Below are 20,591 nucleotides of genomic sequence, written 5' to 3' on the forward strand. Positions count from 1 at the left end.
TAGGGCGCACCGACCCACGGTCACCGAAAATGAACCGAGAGGCATATGGACGTCCGCCCGACCAGGATTTAGGGTTCTACCTGGGGCGATGATAGAAATGAGGCAGCGGCGAGCAACACAACACCGGTATGGTGGGATCGGAGGCGGGTGTCGTTCTGAGTCGGATCCACTCTGGGTGCAATCATCCAGGAGCTAGCCAGTGGAACCTGGGGCCTTTAGGGGTCGGAGCCCGCCCATCACAACTGAGCTTGGCGGTGCCCAACCACAAGCTTCCCAGCGGCGCCCCCTAGAGGCCACTAGGGCTGTATGTAGCCTGGGCCTTTGGTTGGGGAGCCCAGCAGCCCAGTCCTAACCACCAGAGTGTACACTGAAGACTAGTAGTGTGTAGGGTGGAGCGGTAGACTGTACTAGCCTTAGGGCCTATTTGGACCTTCTTTACAGAAAAGTAGGTTATTTCTGGCTAGATCTGAGCTGAGGATGAGCTCAATCAGCCAGATGCAGGGAGTCTCTGTCTAATGTACTCTGGGGCTCCTCTGAGGCCTGAGTGACTGTAGCCAATACTGTGGTCATGTGATAACGAATTGTTGTGACAAAGACCCACCTGTAGTGAGAATTCTGAAATTTCGATTTCTTTTAAAAAAAAATCAGAGAAATATTACAGGGCTATGTTTTTGTTTTAACCCCAGGTGTGGAGATAACGGGGTCTGCTTCCCAGCAGCAGACTATGGTTTGCCTGTGTTCTGGCAAAAGCATGGTTTTGCCAGCTGCAGATGGTTTCTGTGATTGTGTTGTGTTTGGAATTCTTGGAACTTCTCTGAGGGTATATAAATTTGAGGGCCCTGAGGGATGGGGCGGGTGACTGTTGGTCATTGGGGGGTGGGGTGGGGAGAGGACTTTGGAGTTTGTTAGTACTCAAAAGAAATTAGAGTCAACTCTCTCTCTCCCTCTCCCCCCACCACCTTCTATCCTATCTAGTGATAGGGGTTGAAACTGGGGGATAAAGAGTGGGAAAAGAAAAACCCGCAAAGTACAAAGACTACTTGCGCCCACCTATCTGATTGACACCTTGGCTCAGCCTGTCTTAGGAGCGTTCTGATCAGCGGAAGCCCCGTGGCAGATCTTGCCTCTGCCTTGCTCTTGCCTCTGCTCGATGCTTTGGACCCTTTTGTGGACAGTGTTTAGCTTCATTTTTCCCGAAGTAGATCTTGAGGCAATGACACAAGTGTGTGTGGTTAGTGTCGGAGGTGAAGCCAGGAAGCACCCTCAGAGGAGTAGCAAAAGACCCAGGAGAAGCAGCCAATAAGAGAGGCGCCGTCAGTCACCACTGCGAGTAACGGTGACCTTGGAGTTGTGGGAAGCGATTAGAAACATGGGCCTTATATTGTTACTGCTCCCAAGAGCAAGGGGACCTAAGGAACTCATTTTCTCACCCCCGTGGATCCTACATTGAGAGCTGTTTGGGGGTATTAGTGCCTTTGCTTGCCCAAATTTGTGACGGCCCAAAGTGTGGATGGACCCTTCCTTATGACTAAACAGAGCCTACAGCTCTCTCAGGGATGGGCAGTTTGAAGTGGAGCACATGCCCAGAAAAGATGGTGTAAAGACTGGCCTCACCCTGCACAGACCCTAAGAGGTCTCTCTACCGTCCAGTGCCACATCTCCCGTCCCCAGGTTGCTCCTCACTTGGGGCTCTGGTATACAGCCCACAGGGATATCCTCACGTCCCCCACTGCCCCCTTTCTATGCCCCCTCCGCTTTCTTTCCAGCTGTTAACCACTTACAAGCATCTGCTTTTAAATGTCTCCCAGCCTAAGTCAAGACCATGTCTTTCTGTTCCCCCTGAATTCTGAAGCCGTCTGTCCCCAGACGCCACTTCCTGGTTATCTGCCACCTCAGGCTCTTGCCGCTTCTTCCTACAGATTGTTTTTGAAGCAGTTGCGGTTTTTGTTTGTTTGTTTCTAGACACGGTTTCTCTGTGTAACCGTCCTGGCAGCCCTGGAACTCTCGCTTTGTGGACTAGACTAGCCTGTAACACACAGGACAGAGACCTGTCCTCTGCGGCCTCTTCCTCCCCCTCAACCCCAGTGCTGGGATTAAAGGCCCCCAGTGAAACTTTTCTTTTTGCTTCTTTGAATCAGGGTCTCCTGTAGCTCAGGCTAGTCTCAAACTTTGAATTTCTGATTCTCTCCTCCCAAGTGCTGGGATTACAGACACTTCACCTTGCCCAGTTTACCTGTGAAGAAGCTCAAACTCAGAGGACGCTAGACAAGTGCGCTACCAATCGAGCTCTGTCTCCAGGCATCAGATTTGCTTTTGAAAAGTCACCACGTGTATTAGTCAGCATTCTCCAGGGGAACAAAACCAACAGAATGAATGAGAACCACAGGAGCTTTAGACGACAGAAAGATGTTTGCAGGGTAAGAGCACTGGCTGCTCTTCCAGAGGAAGAGGTTTCCAGCACCCACATGGTGGCTGAACTACAGTTCTGTGGGATCAGAAACCCTTTACTGACCTCTGCAGGCACTGGGCATGCACATGACACACATGTACACATACAGGGAAACAGTCATACACATAAATCTTAAACAAACATGTAAAGTATAAAAGGGAGTTTAATAGACTGGCTTACATCCTACAGTCTGGGTGCTTCAACCAGAATGGCTCTCTTCACACTGGGCAGGCTAGGTGACGTCGTTCTGGAGTCTGGGTGCCTCAGGAGTTGCAGTCTGGCACTAGGGGCCTAAAGGATTCCTAGAGAAACCACTAGTTTTCCATCCATATAGGAATCCCAAAGAAGCTAGGTTCTGACATCAGTGAAGGAATAAAGTGGCAGTGGCAGCAATGGTGACAATGGTGACAGTGGTGGCAGTGGTGGCAGTGGTAGCTATAGGGCTTTGTATGTTTAGGTGGGCAATTCTATCTTATCAACTGGATCAGATGTGATTGTGTTGTGTGTTCTTTCATGTAGCGATTTAAGTTTAAGAGAGTGTGCGGCGGCTAGCGACACTGGGCCACCATAGAGTTAGGATGTGTGTTTCTGGCATGATGACAGCCTGCCTTGGGAACTGGATGGGTAGAGAGATTGTTGCCAGGCTCAAAGAGAAGCCGTCGTCAGTGTGATATGGGATGGAGCAGAGCAGGTGAGAGGCTTTGCTGACTGAGATGAAGATGTCTACCAGATATCTTGGGGCACTGCGGTGCTGGACATAGTGGGGGTAAAAGAAACCACTTTTTTTTTTTATAATTTTACAACAACAGGTAGCAATGGTAACAGTGGTGGCAGTGGTGGCAGCAATGGTGGCAGTGGTAACAATGGTGGCAGTGGTAATGATGGCAATGGTGGCAGTGGTGGCAGTGGTAGCAATGGTAACAGTGGGCCATGGCAGTGTGGCAGTGGTGGCAGCAATGGTGACAGTGGTGGCAGTGGTGACAGTGGTGGCAGTGATAACGATGGCAGTGGTGGCAGTTGTGGCAGTGGTAATGGTGGCAGCAGTGGTGGCAGTGGTGACAGTGGTGACAGTGGTGACAGTGGTGGCAGTGGTGGCAGTGGTGGCAGTGGTGGCAGTGGTAATGGTGGCAGCAGTGGTGGCAGTGGTGGCAGTGGTGACAGTGGTGACAGTGGTGGCAGTGGCGGCAGTTGTGGCAGTTGCAGCAATGGTGACAATGTTGACAGTGGTGGCAGTGGTGGCAGTTGGGGCAGTGGTGGCAGTGGTGGCAGTTGGGGCAGTGGTGGCAGTGGTGACAGAGGTGACAGTGGTGGCAGTTGCAGCAATGGTGACAGTATTGACAGTGGTGACAGTGGTGGCAGTGGTGGCAGTGGTGGCAGTGGTGGCAGTGGTAGCAATGTGCTGCTGTTCTGGAGCTGCTTCCCCATCATTCACTGCATGATTGGCCCGAGATAGCAACCAGTGGACCTTAGAGGGGAAACTGGAATAGCTGGATGGGAAGAGACCTCAGGCAGCGATGGCAGTGGTGCGCTTGACAAGAATAGACTCTTGGGTGACAGCCTCAGTAGACAGCTCATTTAATTGGGAGAACGAAGGCTACTTGACCTTTGTGAGCGTGTGTAGGAGCCTTTGGGATCAGTGTACATCATTGGCCAGGGCCAGGGCGCTGGGATGCCTCATAACGGGGCAATTGCAATTGCTGCTAGACATGACCTTATAAGGAGAGAGGAAGTTTAACCTGGCTACCAATAGCAAAGGTGGGGGCACAGGGCTGAGGGAGGGGCGATCCTACTCCTGCTGAGATTTCTGGGGGTTAGGCACACCTTGAACCCTCTCTTGCTCTGGGCTGACTCCCACCTCCACCCTCCACCCTCGTCTGGTCCCCATAGTTCCCCGGCTGCACAGCAAGGGTGGCAGTGGTAATAGCAAGCAGTGGCTACAATATACGGAACTTATTAATAAGACACATGAAGAAGGCAGAACCCAAAATCTTTCCTGTCAGACCTCCTTTTGTCTGGGCAGCCACGAGAAAGAGTGTCCTCGTTAGAAATGTGCTTTCAGGGGTTGGGGATTTAGCTCAGTGGTAGAGCGCTTGCCTAGCAAGCACAAGGCCCTGGGTTCGGTCCCCAGCACTCCCCGCCCCCAAAAAAAGAAATGTGCTTTCTCACAGTGTGTCCAACCGTTTATCTCTCAGTTGATTCCACTTCCATCCAAGGGCCACCCATCATGGTGACACACACCTTTAATTCCAGCACTCCAGAGACAAAAGTAGTCAGATCTCCAAGTCTGAGGATAGCCTGGTCTATTGGGAATTCTAGGTTAGCCAAGGGCTGTAGTGAGACCCTGTCTCAAAAACAAAAACAAAAACAGGCTGGAGAGATGGCTCAGCGTTTAAGAGCTTTTACTGTTCTAGCAGAGGACCTAGGTTTAGTTCCCAGTAATGGAATTGGGCTGTTCACATCCACCTGTGTAACTCCACAGGGAATTGAATGCCCCCTTTTGGACTCGATGGGCACTGCATGTTCACACACACACACACACACTTGATCTAGTCAAGTGGACAACCAAGATTAACCATCACGACACACAACATAAAACTGGGCCCTGTGGTCTCTGGTCTCAAGTGAGATTTTGTAGGCTCATCAAAGCTTCACCCTCTGTGACCCTGAATCCTTGCTAACAGTTTGTGCCTCTTAGAATCTTTTGCAGGACCCCCTTACCCTTCTCAGAGAACAGCTCAAGACTTATTCCTGTGATTTAGTGAGATTCTGTCTCAAGGGGTGTGTGTGTGTGTGTGTGTGTGTGTGTGTGTGTGTGTGTGTGTGTGTCTGTCTGTCTGTCTGTCTGTCTGTCTGTGTTGGGGGCGGTTGAAGCTTCAGGGGCTGACTCAGGTAGTCATGTGATTACGGTACAAACATGAGGATCTAAGTTCGCTCCCTAAAGCCTACGCTTTTAAAAATCCAGTGATGAAGTGGGGCAGTGGTGTCATACACCTCTAATCCCAGCACTCAGAAGGCAGAGAAGCAGGTGGATTTCTGAGTTCTACAGCGTGAGTTCCAGGACAAGCAGGGCTACACAGGGAAACCCTGTCTTGGAAAACAAAAACCAACAAGAAACAAAACAAACCCCAAAACCCAGGTGTGGAACTGTAGAGAAGACTCAGCAGGTAAAGCATGGGTCCTGGAAGCAGTGGGACTGGAGATGGGATTCTCCAGAACCCACATAAAGCTGGGTCGGTATGTAGTCTGCATGCAGCCCCAGAAGGCAAGGAGCATGGAGCCCAGACTAGGCCGGTGATAAAATCCAGGTCTAGCCTGTGACTTTGTTTCAATATATATGGTGGAGAGGAGGCTGGTGACTTGGCTCAAAATCTGCCTGCCCCCACACTGACAACCCAAGCTGGATTCCAGGAACCACTAGGTAGAAAAAGAGAACCCATTCTCAAAAGTCGTCCTTTGACCTCTACATCAGTGATGTGTGTTAAGTTTCAATCCTGGGACAAATGACCGAGATACCAATTTAACATATTAAAACTGACCTGGCCGCCAGGTTTCCCAGCATCCCTTAGTCCCTACCTGTTCCAGGGTATGGCTGGCAGATCTGCCTTCTAGCACCCCCCCACCCCATCTCTCCAACTGGGCTGCTCTTGCCTATATAATCCAACCATTTTGGTTGCCCATCCTTTTTACCTTTTGCCCTTTCGCCTGCTGCACCTGGTTCTCCTCTCTTCCCTTGCTCTTCCCCTCCTCCTCGACCCACAAGGCTCAGGGGCGCATCCACTCTGGACTCTCCCAGATGTCTGTGTCTGTGCCTACAAGCTCCCTTTTACCTACAGTAAACTTTCTCCTCCACCATGTTTAGGAGTGGTCAGGTCCTTTCCTTTTCCTTTCTTGTCTTCATTCACTGTGGGTGTACAGAGAATGAAAACACCAACAAAATAAAAATCCAGGCAGAGCAGTGCACGTTATAATCCCAGTACTGGGGAGGTGGAGGTAGGCAAATCCCTGATGCTTGCTCCCCAGCCTAACAGTCCGGATGTGGAGCTTTAAAAACGGAGTGAGTGTGATAGTATACACCCTGAATCCAGACCTGATCTCTCGGAGCTCAAGGCCACTCTGGTCTGTGCAATGAGTTCCAGACTAGTCAGGACTGCAGAGCGAGACGCCATCTCTAAACAACTCCTAAGTAACAATGACACCTGAATTTGTCCTCTGGCCTATGTACACTCATACACACACAATCACACACACACACACACACACACACACACACACACACACACACCACACAAAGACAACACACATACACACAGAGAGACACCACACACACAGGAGAGAGAGCTAAGTGCATATGTACTTGACTAGCACACATGGGACCCAGTTTCATTCACCAGAACCCACATCACAAAACAGATTTGGCTCTGGCTTTTCCAAGTAGCAAACCTAGAAGCTATTGTGAAAATCTTTCCCAAACTGTATCATTCTCCGCCTGGTCACCAACTGTCTCTGCTAAGTGGGGTCACCTCACTACTGACCCTAAAATGTCAAGTGGAGAGCGAGGAAGAGACCATGGAAACGCCTCGGGTGTCTCCCCACCTCCTCCTTGCTGCCTTGGGTTACACTGATGTAGAGCCAGCAGCTATAAAGAACCAGGCCAAGTGACAACTGTGCTCTGATGAGTGTTCCCTGAGAGTCCCACATCAGATGTAACACCAAGACTCCCCTTTGATAGCTGGGTTCCCTTAACCTTCATCAGAGAAAGGACAGAGATAGAATGGACCTAGCCTCCTTGTCCTCCACATTGCTCTGACCTCTGGATTGCACAGTGCAAGAGAGGAATCTCCTTTAAGGCACATTGGCCTGCTACTATCCCTGGAGGTACCAAGCTCTACCTTTTCACAGAAGTGGCTTCTGTTTGCACAGTTGTGATTCATCCTGGTGTAGGCCCATAAGACGCTTTTTCTCTACCAAGACAAATGTTTGGAGGTACCAACCCCAGACTATCTGTAGACTTTGTGGTTCCTCTTGGGCACTTTGGTTACCCAGAAGATACCCAGGATTCTCCTGTCGGTGCCAAGGCTCTGAGAAGTTAACAGGCACCAAGTGGGGCCTTGGGTATTGATGAGTAGAATGAATACTTATCTTTAAAGATGCTGGATCCCTCTGTATATACTGGGAAACAGAGAACAGCTGAAGGATCTTGCGGTCAAATGAAAAAGGAAGAAGACTGGTACCCAGCTCCCACATGAAGTACTCCAAACACTCTTTTTGTAAAAAGATTTATTTATTTATTATATATCAGTACACTGTCTCTGTCTTCAGGCACACCAGAAGAGGGCATCAGATCCCATTACAGATGGTTGTGAGCCACCATGTGCTTGTTGGGAATTGAACTCAGAACCTCTGGAAGGGCAGTCAGTGCTCTTAATCTCTGAGCCATCTCTCCAGCCACTAATCTTGTCTACCTATCCCAAACTCGGGGACAGTCCAGATGCCCCAACTCCATTACCACGAAACCAAAGCTTTCCTGATGGCTCCTAAGCCAGACTAGGAAACATCTGACAAGTGGGTCCTTTTGTAAGAGCTGTGGAACTATGGCATGGCAGCACATGCCACCTTTGATCCCAGCAATCCAGGGCTATGTCTCAAAAAAAAAAAAAAAAGGAAGAAAGGAAGAAAGAAAGAAAGGAAAAGAAGGAAGGAAGGAGGAAGGAAGGAAGGAAGGAAGGAAAGAAGGAAGAAAAAAGAAAGAAAGAAGGAAAGAAAAGTTTTGGAAACCATGTTGACTATTCATCTGAGGTCTCAGATTCCAAAGGTAATTTTGACCTGTGTCCTCAAATACTGCTGAGGAGTGGGCTCTGTAACCATCTTCTGTTGCCTACAGGACATAGGTAGAAGGACTGAGTTTGCAATCTCCTTGGCCATCAGATAGGGATTCTGGGCACTGTAAAGAAGGAAAAGTGGGACTTTGTGCCACTGAGTGCCCTGGCTGAGCCAGATCTTGGCACTACATTGTGCATACATACTTGAGCAAGTATATTCAGGCCCACATTGATGTGCTGTGACTTACAGACTGGACATCTAGAGCCCCAGGCTTCTGTGTATTACTTGCGCCAACATATATATACCAGCTTTTCATGCAGTATGCCAGGGTTAGGCCCATTCTCAGAGAGGAGGGCCCACTGTTCTTTCAAGAAGTACTTTCGTGGTGAAACAAGGGGATTTTCCTGAGATACTCCCTGTCAGGCATACTCCCTTTTGACCTTCTGATCAGATGCCAGAGAAAGAATCAGGTCCTGGGGTGTAGAATAGCCTAGACCTTGCCAGGAGTCACCTTGATGTCCTACACTATACGACTATACGACTAGGACATTTTAGAAAAATGTCAAACGGCCCTTAGCCCAATCCTGCCGGGGCGCCTGTGACTTTTGCCATCTATGTGCGCAGGTTCCCATACTGGATCAGATAGGTTTGAACTTGTCACCTCCTAGGCCACCACCTCCAGGCAGCCCTCCCAGGTACTCAACCTGCTCCGCCCCCAGACTTGGGGGGGGTGCTGAGGGTCAAGGGTCACCAGGCGGGCCAGGTCCCGGAAGCGGAAGCGCAGTGCACTTCCGGCGCGCAGCAGGCGGCCATGTTGGAGCGGTGGAGGCGGCGCAGAGGTGCGTCCTGGGTCCCCGCGGCGGCGCCGGTAGGTTGGAGCCGCGGGCCTAACGGTGCTGCGGAGTGACGGCCCATGAGGCCACAGGGCGGCAGGGCGAAGGGACTGGGTGGCCGACCCTTCCTGGATCCTCATTTTCCAAGGGCTTGGCCGAGACACCCCACCCCCACCCAGGACCGCACCCTGGGGCTGTGAGGATCCTGTCGGGCTACCACTGCCCACCTTACACATTCCGCCGCCGCGACCCCGACTCCCTGTCGTCGTTCGGGCCCTGGGGACGCGGTCTTCCCACCTGAGGGCCCCCGATCCCAGTCTGCCTGGTTAGTACTTCTGTCCCCAGTCTTCTGTCAACTTCCTGTGCTGGCCCCAAAGGAATGTGTGAAGGCAAATCGGCTGCCGCCTCTGTTTACAAAGCTTCTTGAAATCCAAGAAGCACCTTCCCAAGGGCTCAGAATGACTTAGGCGAAGAGCTGCGTGGTCCCCGCCCCCCAACATAAGCGCCGGGGTTTTGGGGTGGGAGGTAGGTCGTCCCTCTCTGTTCTACAGTTCACAGCCTACCCCTTTCAAAAATAAATAAATAAACAAATAAACAAAAACTAAAGTCATGTGCAAGGATTGTACTTGGAGAGCATCCTCTGGGGAGGGGAAGTGCCTCAGACACCTGAGGATCCAAGAATGTTTCCAAACAAAGAGCCCCAGGGCGCTTTCTCTGGGGATTCTGAAGACTGTGTATCTGCTCCATTAGAGCTGTGCAGAGCAGCAGCACAGACGGGCTTCTAGGCTCCAGGGACCTGTCTCATCCCAGCTGATCTTTGAATGTTCCAGTGCAGCTGTGGAGTTCACCTCGTGCCTCAAGAAGCCCTCGGGTGCTGCGTCAGGATGCTGGGTGTAACTCCTGATTGATGGTCATCGTTTCTTTAAGGAAGCATAGGGCGATTTGAGTGATCCCAGACAGCTGCATCTGTGCTAATCTGAGGTCTGTTGCCTTTTAAGCTCTGGTTAGGACAGTGCGGACCTTTAGTGGCTGCTTGATCTACCTTCCTAGTTGGAGCCTTTGCCTGTCGTTTGTCTGCAAACCTTGGACTCTTGGTCTAGTTGCCTAGTCTCTTGCTTGCCTTAGAGATATTTGCAACTGTAATTTTTTTTTTTTTTTTGGAGGGTCTGTGTCTTATATTGGGTTTGAACTCCAGGACTATAGCTAGGAATCAGGTCATTGAGTATCCTGTCTACAGACTCAGGTTAGCAGGAAATCAAACACCCCCTGTACTGGCAGCTGGATGAACAAAGGTGGGGTGGACATCAGATGTAGGTCTGGGTCTTTGGGCCTGTGTTCAAAGGCCTTCGTCTGTTTTCCTCTGTTACAGCCCTGGCCTTCATCCATACATTCCTGACACTCTTTACTTGATAGCCTCTGCAGGAGCTGTTACTCTTTTTGCTCCATTCATACCTACTCCTTTTCTTTTTGCCACTCAGCCAGATAGGTAGAGGCTACTGCTTCCAGGAGTCCTTCCCTAACATATTAGAAGCTGACTTGGATAACACCATATACTTCCAAGAACCTTTAATGGTAGCTGTGTCTTTACTTCCAGACTGGGCTCTTTGAGGATTGAGGTATTTGCCTATATTCCTGGGACTGCTATTTAGAAAAACAGCAAAACAAAACAAAAACAAACCACATTGGTAGCACACACTGCTTGGGGGGCTGAGCAGCAGATCACTTGCACCAACCTGTTCAAGACCCGGAGCATAGCAAGCTCCATTTCAAGGAATAGAAAAAAGTGTGGAATTTAGCTGAGCTCTTGGCATACACTTGTAATCCTAACAGTCGGAGTGTGAATTTGAGGCCAGTTTGGACTATGTAGCAGGCACCAGAACTATGTAGTGAGACCCTGTGTCCCAAACAACCAAGTATGGATGGTAGCACTTGCCTGTAATCCCAGCACTCGAGAGATAGTGACAGAGGGGTTAGGGTTCAAGGCTGGCTTCAGCTGTAGAAGGAGTTGGAGACCAGCCTAGCCAATAGGGACTTTGTCTTAAAGCAAGAAAAGAAAAATGCCGTCTAATTAAAACGACGAACCAGATCTTAATCTCCACAGAAGCCCAGTGGTAGAGCAGATGCTCTGAGGTGCTTCGAGTGTGTATCCCAAATAAACCAACATAGTAGAGGAGGTCAGGAGACCCCGGAGAGATCTGTTCTGGCCGGAAAGAGGGGGCCTGGCTCAAGCCACCAACCTTTTTTTAGCTCTGTATCTTGGTACCATTCTCATCAACTCTTTTCTTCTTGCTTTGGAGGTACCAAGTGCTGGTTTGTGGATGCCCAGGCAGATCTGCAGTGCCCAATGCCATGAGCATGATAGTGCAGCATGTGGAGGAGAAAGCTGTGCATTCGTGGTCACGCATCTCCACAGCAGGGAAGAAAGCCCTGGAAGAGGCCCTCCTTGTGTTTAATCCCATGAGCCAGGATCTCAGTGCCACAGAGGCCCAGCTTGTGGCCTTCCTCCAGGGTCTTCGAGATGATGGCTTCCAACCGACCATTCTTCGAAGTGGGGATGTCTATGGTTATAGTTCATGTACAGCCAGCCCCCCCAGCCAGACAAAGCTACAAGCTCGTACCATCAACCCACCTGCCACGTCACTTCCTGCCAGGGCTCCCCAAACTGCTAAGTCAGTCCCTACAGGCCAGACCACCTTGCTCCCTGTGCCACTGTCTGGCAGGCTGGCTAAAGGGTCCACACCAGCTCTTGCCAAGCACGCTACCACTAACCTGCTGCTGAGCTCCCTGAAGCAGTCAAATGCCAGCAACACCAGTGGTACAACAGTAGGCTTCCCTGCCCACCTCTATCCAGGCGTCTACCCCGCCATGCAGCTCTCTGTGGTCCTTGAAGCACTGGTCCCACTCAAGACTCCCTGCTTGGATGTTAAGCATAGGGCACAGTCATTGCAGCTGTCACTTGCAAAATCTTCCCTAAAACTGAGGAAAGGTTCAGGGAACCCACAGTCCAAAGCACCCAGAAGAATCACAAGCAAGGGCCTCAAGTATCTGACTAGCAAAGGCCGACGAGGTGCTGGAACCCAGAGCAATGGCGCCCGAATGAAAGGGCGCTCTACCTTGGGCACCAAAACAGTCCGGGCCAAGGCACCTCGAACCCTGACCAAAGCTGTTTGTGCTCATGCCAGTGTGGCTCCAGCCAAGACCAAGACAGTAAGGGTCAGGGCCAAAGTAAAACAGGCCAAGCCCAAGGCAGGCAAAGCCAAAGCCAAGGCCGCTGCACTGAGGGGCAAGGCCAAAGACAAGGCAGTCCAGGCCAAGGCCAAAGCAGCTCGGACCAAGCACAAGAAAAGGCCAAAGGGATATGTTCAGACCAGAACTGGAAGAACAAGCCTGAAAAATAGCTCTGAGACTGTGGGGCAGAAGAGGAAGAAGGCTGAGGAGACCAAAGGTCTTCCTCCTAAGAAGAGAGCACGGTGTGTACCCCGATCTAAGGCACGGCTGGGAACTGGAACAGCTAAACCTCAGAAGTCCCAGACCATAAAGGTAGACAGGAAGTGCTCAGACGATGAGGTTCGACAGTGTGCCCAACAGATCCTCCGTGTGAATCTCTCTCCTGTAGTATTGCTCCAGCCATTGCTGCCAGTTTGATTCCATACTCCCTGTCCTGGGTCCTTGCCACAGTACTTGGGAGAAGAGTTGAGCTGTCCATGTGGCCAGCAGCAGTGTGCAGTGCTCACAACTGCAGCTTCCTGGACTCTGGGAACCCCCGGGACCCCTGTGGTCACAAACATCCTTTCAGACACTGAGGGTTTGGGTGGGGTGGGTTGTGGGAGGGGTGTTCTCATGGCTCAGTGCACTGTGACTTGTTCTTCAAATTGTATATCCACCGTTCATCTATCATATTTTATACCTTTCCGCCTTCCGGTCTCCCTGCTCACCCTCCATGGTCTTATTGATTGATTTTGGTGTGTGGAAGCTAGTGGCTGTCAGAAATCTAGCAGCAGACTTGGAGAGAGTGCCCTAGTAGCTTGAAGCAGGTCATTAATTTAAATGATATGGTGACAGTGATGGAATGGTGCCCTCAGGCTTCTGGAGAGAGGTGGGGAAATTCAGGTGCTGGTTTCTGTGAATGTGTGAGAGAGATTCCCAAGGGGAGGGGCAGAGACACTCCTTGAGTGTCCCAGTTTTGAACCAGATGGGCCCCATTCAAAATTGTTTGCAGCTCAGTGGGAAATGCAGCACCAAGCAGGTTTTTAGGCCAGGGAAAGAAGTCTTTGTGGTACTGCTCTCTAGAGGCCAGACTTTAAGGTTTTGCCTGGGCTTTTCTGGGGGGAGGGGACGTGCTTAAAAGACTTGAAGTGCCGCTTTTCTGCTAAGGTGACCAACCTCAATTTTCCCAATTGGTGACAAGAGGTTAGGCTGGACCACAAAACCTTCCTAACTGTCCAGAGACTTTTCTCTGTGGTAACTGGTGGCAGAACCAAGGAGGCCTCTACCCTTACCTCAGCAGTGCTTTCTGACTGATTTCTACAAGCTCTGTCTTACTCTGGAGTCCAACCTCACCACGCCCCCTAACATGGCCTATGCGCATTGGACATTGTTGGTCCCTTCTGCTTTGGAGAAGCTGGGCCCTCAGTGGGAGCAGCTGTTGAGGCTGGAAGACCGTGCTTAGGTAAAGAGCGAGCACGTCATCCTTGTACTTGGGAATTAGAGTATGAGTTTGATGTCAGTATAAGCTACATAGTGAGACCCCCTCTGCCTGTCTTTTCTTTGGTTGTTTTTTTTTTGAGACAGGGTTTCTCTGTGTAGCCCTGGCTGTCCTGGAACTTGACTTTGTAGTCCAGGCTGGCCTCAGACTTAAAGATCTGCCTGCTCTGCCTCTGCCTCCCAAGCACTGGAATTAAAGGCATGGGCTACCAGACCAAGCAAGGGGAATGGCTTACTGGTTAAGAGGATTTAGCTGCTTTTTCAGAAGACCCTGTTGTGGCTCCCAGGAAAGGCAGCTCACAAACGCCTTTTTCCGCCTTCAGGGGTCTTACATCTTCTTATGGCTTCGGTGGTCACAGGCAGACAAACACACATACAAATAAATGTTTAAAAAAATAATAGCACAACTGGACTAAGCAGCAGTTCTTTGAGAAAAGATGGTGTCGAGACTCTTGAACTTCAGTGATGTTGATAAGCAAAAGATTCATGTGAGATACCTTCAATAAAAACGCACTGGCCAGGCTGGAGAGATGGCTCAGAGGCTAAGAACACTGGTTGCTGTCTGTAGCTCCAGTCCTAGAGGATCTGACACCCTTGTCTGGCTTCACTGAGCACCAGGCAGATCTGTGGTTACATGCATGCAGGTAAAACACCTCGGTAGCCGGATTTCCGCTAGTTTGTGGGTCCTTTTCTTCTTCCACCCTTTCGACACCCTAACACTAGATAGGAGAGAAAGGGTAGAAGGGAAAGGGGGCAAAGTCATCCTTAGACTACTTCCTGCTGATTAGGGGTGATGAGTCCCTTGGGGCAAGTTTGATCTTTGTCATCAGGGTGTCTAATTTCTTCTTTGCACACGACTTCTTAACAAACCTCGGCCAACAGCAGCCAACAGCCCACCTTCGGGCCTTAGCATTTATATACCCTCTGAAAAGTCCCCAGAATTCCAAACATCACATCACTGCAGAAACTCACTGCAGCTGGCAAAATCACGCCCCTGCTGGAGCACGGGGCAAATCATGGCTGCTGTGGGTGATCGGAAGCTGGTCCCACACCGGGGGCTAAACCAAAGCATATTCTTATATTTCTGTGGTTTTTTTTTTTTTTTTTTTTTTTTCTCGGGGCTGGGGACCGAACCAAGAGCCTTGTGTTTGCTAGGCAAGCACTCTACCATTGAGCTAAATCCCCAACCCCTCTGTGGGTTTTTTAAACCACAATATTCATTGCACATCTCTATACACAAATGAACACAAAGATACATTTATTGGCTTTACAACAAGAATGCTAATAATAGGCTGGGCTGGGAGATGGCTTAGTGGGTAAACGCCTTTCCATGCAGGCATGAGGACTTAAGTTCAGAATGCAAGGAGATGCCAGGTACATGTGTATAGCCGGACTCAGCCAGATGGAAGCAGGGCCTAGGACTCCCTGACCACCCATTCTAGCCAAAATGACTTCTAACTTCAACGAAAACTATCTGGGAGACTAAGATGAGGTCTGGAGCGATGGCTCAGTGCTTAAGAACTTGTGCCACCCTCACACGCAAATATAGGACCAGAATTTGGTTCCCGGCGCTCCCATTAGGGGGTCTCCCAAGCACCTGTAACCCAGCTCCAGGGCATCGGATTCCCTCTTCCGTTAACTTCATCTCTCTTGCTGGGTATGGTGGCATACGCCTTTAATCCAAGCACTCAGGAGACAAGACACTGGTGGGTCTTTGTCAGTCCAAGGCCAACCTAGTCTGCTTAGTGAGTTCCAAGATAGCCAGGGCTATGTAAAGACTGTTGGAAGTATGTATGTATATGCACATACACATATATATGCCTCTGTCTCTCTCAGACCGGGTCTTACTATGTAGCTTTGAAGGACCTGGTTCTTGCTAGGCCAGGCTAACCTTGAATTCCTACAGATTACTTGCCTCCGCCTCTCAAATACTGGGATTAAAGGCATGCACCACTATGTCCAAAATAAATTAACTTAAAAAGCACAAGATTGGGAACTAGAGAGGTGTCTTTGTTGCTAAAAGCATTTGCTGCTGCTGCATAGGACCAGGTTAGGTTCTCAGCATCCACAGGGTGGCTCCCAACCACTTGTAACTCCAGGGCCGTGCAGGCATATGGTGGATACCATGCATGCAAGCAAAACATTCACAAAATAAAAATACATCTTTTAAATAAGGCGGGTAAGCAGGTGAAGACACACCGTCGACATCAGCTCCTGGCCTTCATAGATGCACCTGCATGGACAAGATTGCCTGTACGTCATGTACACACACGAAGGCACAAATAGACAAAGCTGAGGCAAAGAAGAGGACGGCGAGGGGAGGCATGCGTGTAGTCCTAAGGAGGCTCAAGTATAAGAATCTCAAGTTTGGGGTTGGGGATTTAGCTCAGTGGTAGAGCGCTTGCCTAGGAAGCGCAAGGCCCTGGGTTCGGTCCCCAGCTCTGAAAACAAACAAACAAACAAAAAAAAGAATCTCAAGTTTGAGGCCAGCTTAGGTTACACAACACCATCTCAGAAGAAAAACAGTAAACTAAAGTGGGGTAGGAGGGTGTGTGGGGGGGATCAGGAGGAGTATCATGGGACCAAGTGGTCATGGTATCCTCATCTTACCCCGTGCCCTTCCCCACATCAAGCGGGCAGTGGTCAGGCATTGGTTCTGCCCAGACCCTCCCGCTTTCAACCAGGAACTATTTATCCCCAGAGGAGGACCTGCTCCCTGCCCTCCTGTCTGTCATTGATAAAGGCGACACCTGAACTGAAGTCGGTGGCCACAGAACATTTGCCGGAGTTCCGAGCAGGCTGCGTGGGGACGATGAAGAAAGGCTTACCAACACTGTGACTGAGACCTGATCCCGGGGGCCACACATACAGTTCCCTGGCCACTAAATGTGTGTTGAGTGGGCAGTGCCCCAACTGCCCCCTGAATCAACATGTGCCCTTTGAACTACCATCTGCAAAAGGCCTGTAGGTTTGAGGTTGAGGACAAATCATCTCCTTTTTCTGAATGATTTAATTGCCCTGTAACTCCACCCAGGGTGGCAGTGTGCTGTGTAGCAATTTTCTCTAAGATAAAATCATCCATTTTGAAGGGAAGCTCCTTAAGACACTGGCAGTTCTGAATTTTACAATCTAAAGGGAGGAGGAAACAGCTCATCCTTCAGGGAGACTCCTTAAGACACAGGATGTTCTAGGGAGGTGAAAAATTCCATTCTGCAGGGAAGCACATGAAGCTCAGGAATTCAGGAATTCCTTGTAACTGATGGAATTCACTAGATCCCTTCCTCTCCAAGCATATATAAGCAGTAAAGACTGTCTGCCTAGAGACACTCTCAGGCAGGCGACCAGCTAGGCTCAGACCAGCGAGGCTTTCTGAAGCAAACAGACCTGCCAAGCGAACCAGAGGAAGCCGAGACCAGACAAGCCACCTGAAGAGGCTCTTCCAACTGATTCTCCAGCTGTTGAGCCGCCTGCAGACGGAAGTGTGTGCTCCAGGTTTCCGGACTTCATGATCGTCACCCATACTGAGATGGGCTTTGGTGATGCAGCTGTCTTTGGGTCATTTCCGTTCCTGTAAGGAACCCTAATAAAGCTCACCATGGTGGACTTTGGTGGTGTCTGTTCCCACAGCACTGCCTGGAGTGAGAAGACTTTTGATCATGTCTCCCCAGGAATAGTGTCACACAGAGAGAACAGACTGTTTAAAGGCAGCTGTAGAGAGACAGTATGAGGGCTAAAGTTGTGTTTGAAGTTTAAATTACTGTGCTTAAGAGTAAAACAAACCTAGCAAGCGCAGGGCCCTGGGTTCGGTCCCCAGCTCGGAAAAAGAAAAAAAAAGAAAAAAAAAAAGAGTAAAACAAAGGAGGGCTGGAGAGATGGTTCAGCGGTTAAGAACTCTGACTGCTCTTCTAGAGGTCCCGAGTTCAATTCCCAGCAACCACATGGTGGCTCACAACCATCTGTAATGTTTGAAGACAGCTACAATGTATTCATAAAGGAAAAAAAAAAAAAGAGTAGAACAAGACAGCCTCTAACCTGCAGTTAGTTCCCACTTGCACAGGTACAGAAAACTTTCCGGAATGCTGGGATCTGTTCATGTAAGATAACGAGCCTCGTGTTTTCACTTCTGTAAACAAGGTTGGTTGCCCCAACTCCACAGGATGTACTTGGTCACACATAGGCAGGAGATACATTCCGATGTATGTTTGCTCCCAATGGACAAAGGCAGGAAGTACGTAGCCTTGTGGGGTTATAAGCACCCGACTAACCTAATTCATGGCTATTCTCTGGAAATCCTGGGTATGGGCCTGGCCAGTGTCCTTTACCCTGGCCATTATTTAATAAAGCTTGCTTTAAATTTGGCTCAAGAACTGTGGAAGTGGCCTTATTCTTGGCTGATGGATTAATAACAGAAAGCAAGGCAAGGCGTGGCCTGACCTTAGGCAGGGCCGTGTTTGTTCATGGCGAGGGAGTGTTTCACCACTTTTGCAGAGAGACAAAACACCTACTGAGGAAGAAGGGATGTAGTCCCTCACGGGGGTGGAAATAATGTCTGTAGTATGTAAGGAAAGCTGGAAAGTATCGTCTTTCAGCAAGAAACTATCAAATACTGTCCTGCTGAGGGTGCTACCCACCTGTGCCATGTGTAACTCTGGGGGGGGGGGCAGCACAGCTGTAAGCGAGAATGGCTGTGTGCACCGTGACTGTTGCTTCTCTAGCTCCTGCAGCCTCCTGTGCTGTGCCTCCTACTTACAAGTGTCTGCCAGTCATCCTGCGGGTAAGGGGACACGATGGGCACACAATGGGCTGGCACTATCAAAGGTGAGCACTGCCAGACAATGGTTTGGAAATTGTAATGTGCTCCTGCCTCTAGATGCTTGCAGAGTCACTATGGAAACCCCACTCTGTGCTTGGACCAGCAGTGGTGACCTTTCCTAATGAGTACCTAGATATGCAGGTAAGGCATACTTTGCGATGGCAAACCCACAGACCCAGTCATTTTGTTAATAATTCCACTTCCATCAAGGATACATGACAATCCTTTCCCATCCTACCTGCACTCTGGACACATTTTTTTTATTTAAAAATTATTTTGCTTCACAGAGAAACCCTGTCTTGAAAAGAACAGAAACAAAACCCCAGGCAGCGGTGGCACACACCATTAAGCCCAACATTATGGAAGCAGAGATAGACAGACCTCTGAGTGGGAGACTAGTGAGTCCCAGGACAGCCAGAGCTTCATAGAGAAACCCTGTCTCCAAAAAAACCTGTGTTTTATTACCTTACAGATATGAGTGTTTTGCCTCCATGTTCACATGCACACTGTAATTGGGCCTGGTGTCCACCGGTTTTAGATGTACTGGAGTTAATGACCATTGTGAGCTACCATGTGGGTGCTGGAATTGAATCCAGGTCTTCTGTAAGAAAAAGAAGCGCTCAAACTACTGAGCTAACTTTCCAGCCCTCATTACATAGGGCTCTGGCTCTACGTGGCTCTGGCTATCCTGGAACTTACCATGTAGACCAGGCTGTCTTTGAACTCACAGAGATCTCCCTGCCTCTGACTCCAAAGTGCTGGAATTAAAGGCATGTGCCACTACCACCTGGCTACTCTTTATTTATTTATTTGTTTATTTATTTTAAAGACAGGAGGGGGCAAGCAGCCCCTCCCTTTTTTAAAAAAAAGATTTATTATTTATTTTATGTATATGAGTACACTGTAGCTATCCTCAGACACACCAGAAGAGGCCATCAGATGGTTGTGAGCCACCATGTGGTTGCTGAGACTTGAACTCAGGACCTCTGGAAAAGCAGTCAGTGCTCTTAACCACTGAGCCATCACTCCAGCCCCCTATTCTTTTTTTTTTTTTTTTTTTTTTCCTTTTTTTTGGAGCTGGGGACCAACCCAGGGCCTTTGCGCTTGCTAGGCAAGTGTTCTACCACTGAGCTAAATCCCCGACCCGCCCCCTATTCTTTTTATTTTTAACTTAAAAATGTCTATTTATTGAGAGAGGAAGCATGCCACATCATGTGTGTGGGGTCAATGAGTTGGTTCTTTCCTGTGTTTGCATGAGGTCCAAGAATTAACCTCAGATCACTGGGTTGCCCAGCATGTGCCCTTACTTACTGAACCATTTTGCTGGTCCTGGACGTCTGTCTTTTCAGAGTGCCTGTCATGGGAAAGGAGGGCCAAATAGGAGAGTTACACTCGCAGCCATATAAGCCAGGAAGACGGATTGTTGTAATGTAACTACTTTGTTCTCTCCTTTCCCAGCCAGACTTACACTTTCTGGTTGTGTAGGATCCACAGGCCCTAAAGATACAAGACACCTAGGACGCCGTACATGTGTATCAGTGCTGGCCAGGCCTCTATTTCTCTTGCTACCTCGGGTACCTTTAGGTAGAACACCTAGAAACAATCCACGCTGGCCCTGCCAGTGCACTAGTGATATTGATTCTTTTTTTTTTTTTTTTTTTTTTTTTTTTTTTTGTTTTTTTTTTTGGGGTGGGGACCGAACCCAGGGCTTTGCACTTGCTAGGCAAGGGCTCTACCACTGAGCTAAATCCCCACCCCGTGATATTGATTCTTAAACCCTGCCAGCACTATTTGACCCCTAGCCATGGTCTAGCTGTGTCTACTGCTGACCTGGCCTCCTGACAGAACCTGTACCCTGGAGGCTTTTATATGGAATAAACGAGGACACTTCAGCACAGCTGGATGTGGTCTCCCCTCCATGTATACTGCAAATCTTTCCTGTCTTTACATTGTAGCTGTTACCCTGGGCATT

At 49.5% G+C, this 20,591-nt stretch overlaps 1 protein-coding gene across 3 annotated transcripts; it reads left to right on the plus strand.

The window, feature by feature from the left end:
• The first annotated feature begins 46 nt into the window (after positions 1–46).
• Ccdc71 (coiled-coil domain containing 71) lies at positions 47–12,997 on the plus strand. Of its 3 annotated transcripts, none has more exons than XM_032910627.1 (2): positions 47–126; positions 11,400–12,997. In XM_032910627.1, exons 1-2 carry the CDS (start codon positions 89–91, stop codon positions 12,745–12,747), a joined length of 1,386 nt encoding a protein of 461 aa, XP_032766518.1. In that variant the 5' UTR covers positions 47–88; the 3' UTR covers positions 12,748–12,997. The 3 variants fall into 3 exon arrangements, 2 of the variants coding, with proteins under 2 accessions (XP_032766518.1, XP_032766519.1); XM_032910628.1 differs by lacking the exon at positions 47–126 and adding an exon at positions 9,064–9,137; XR_004388827.1 differs by lacking the exons at positions 47–126; positions 11,400–12,997 and adding exons at positions 9,065–9,137; positions 9,448–10,774.
• Positions 12,998–20,591: the final 7,594 nt, after the last annotated feature.

The sequence above is a fragment of the Rattus rattus genome, chromosome 8, assembly GCF_011064425.1.
Source record: "Rattus rattus isolate New Zealand chromosome 8, Rrattus_CSIRO_v1, whole genome shotgun sequence".
NCBI lineage: Eukaryota > Metazoa > Chordata > Mammalia > Rodentia > Muridae > Rattus > Rattus rattus.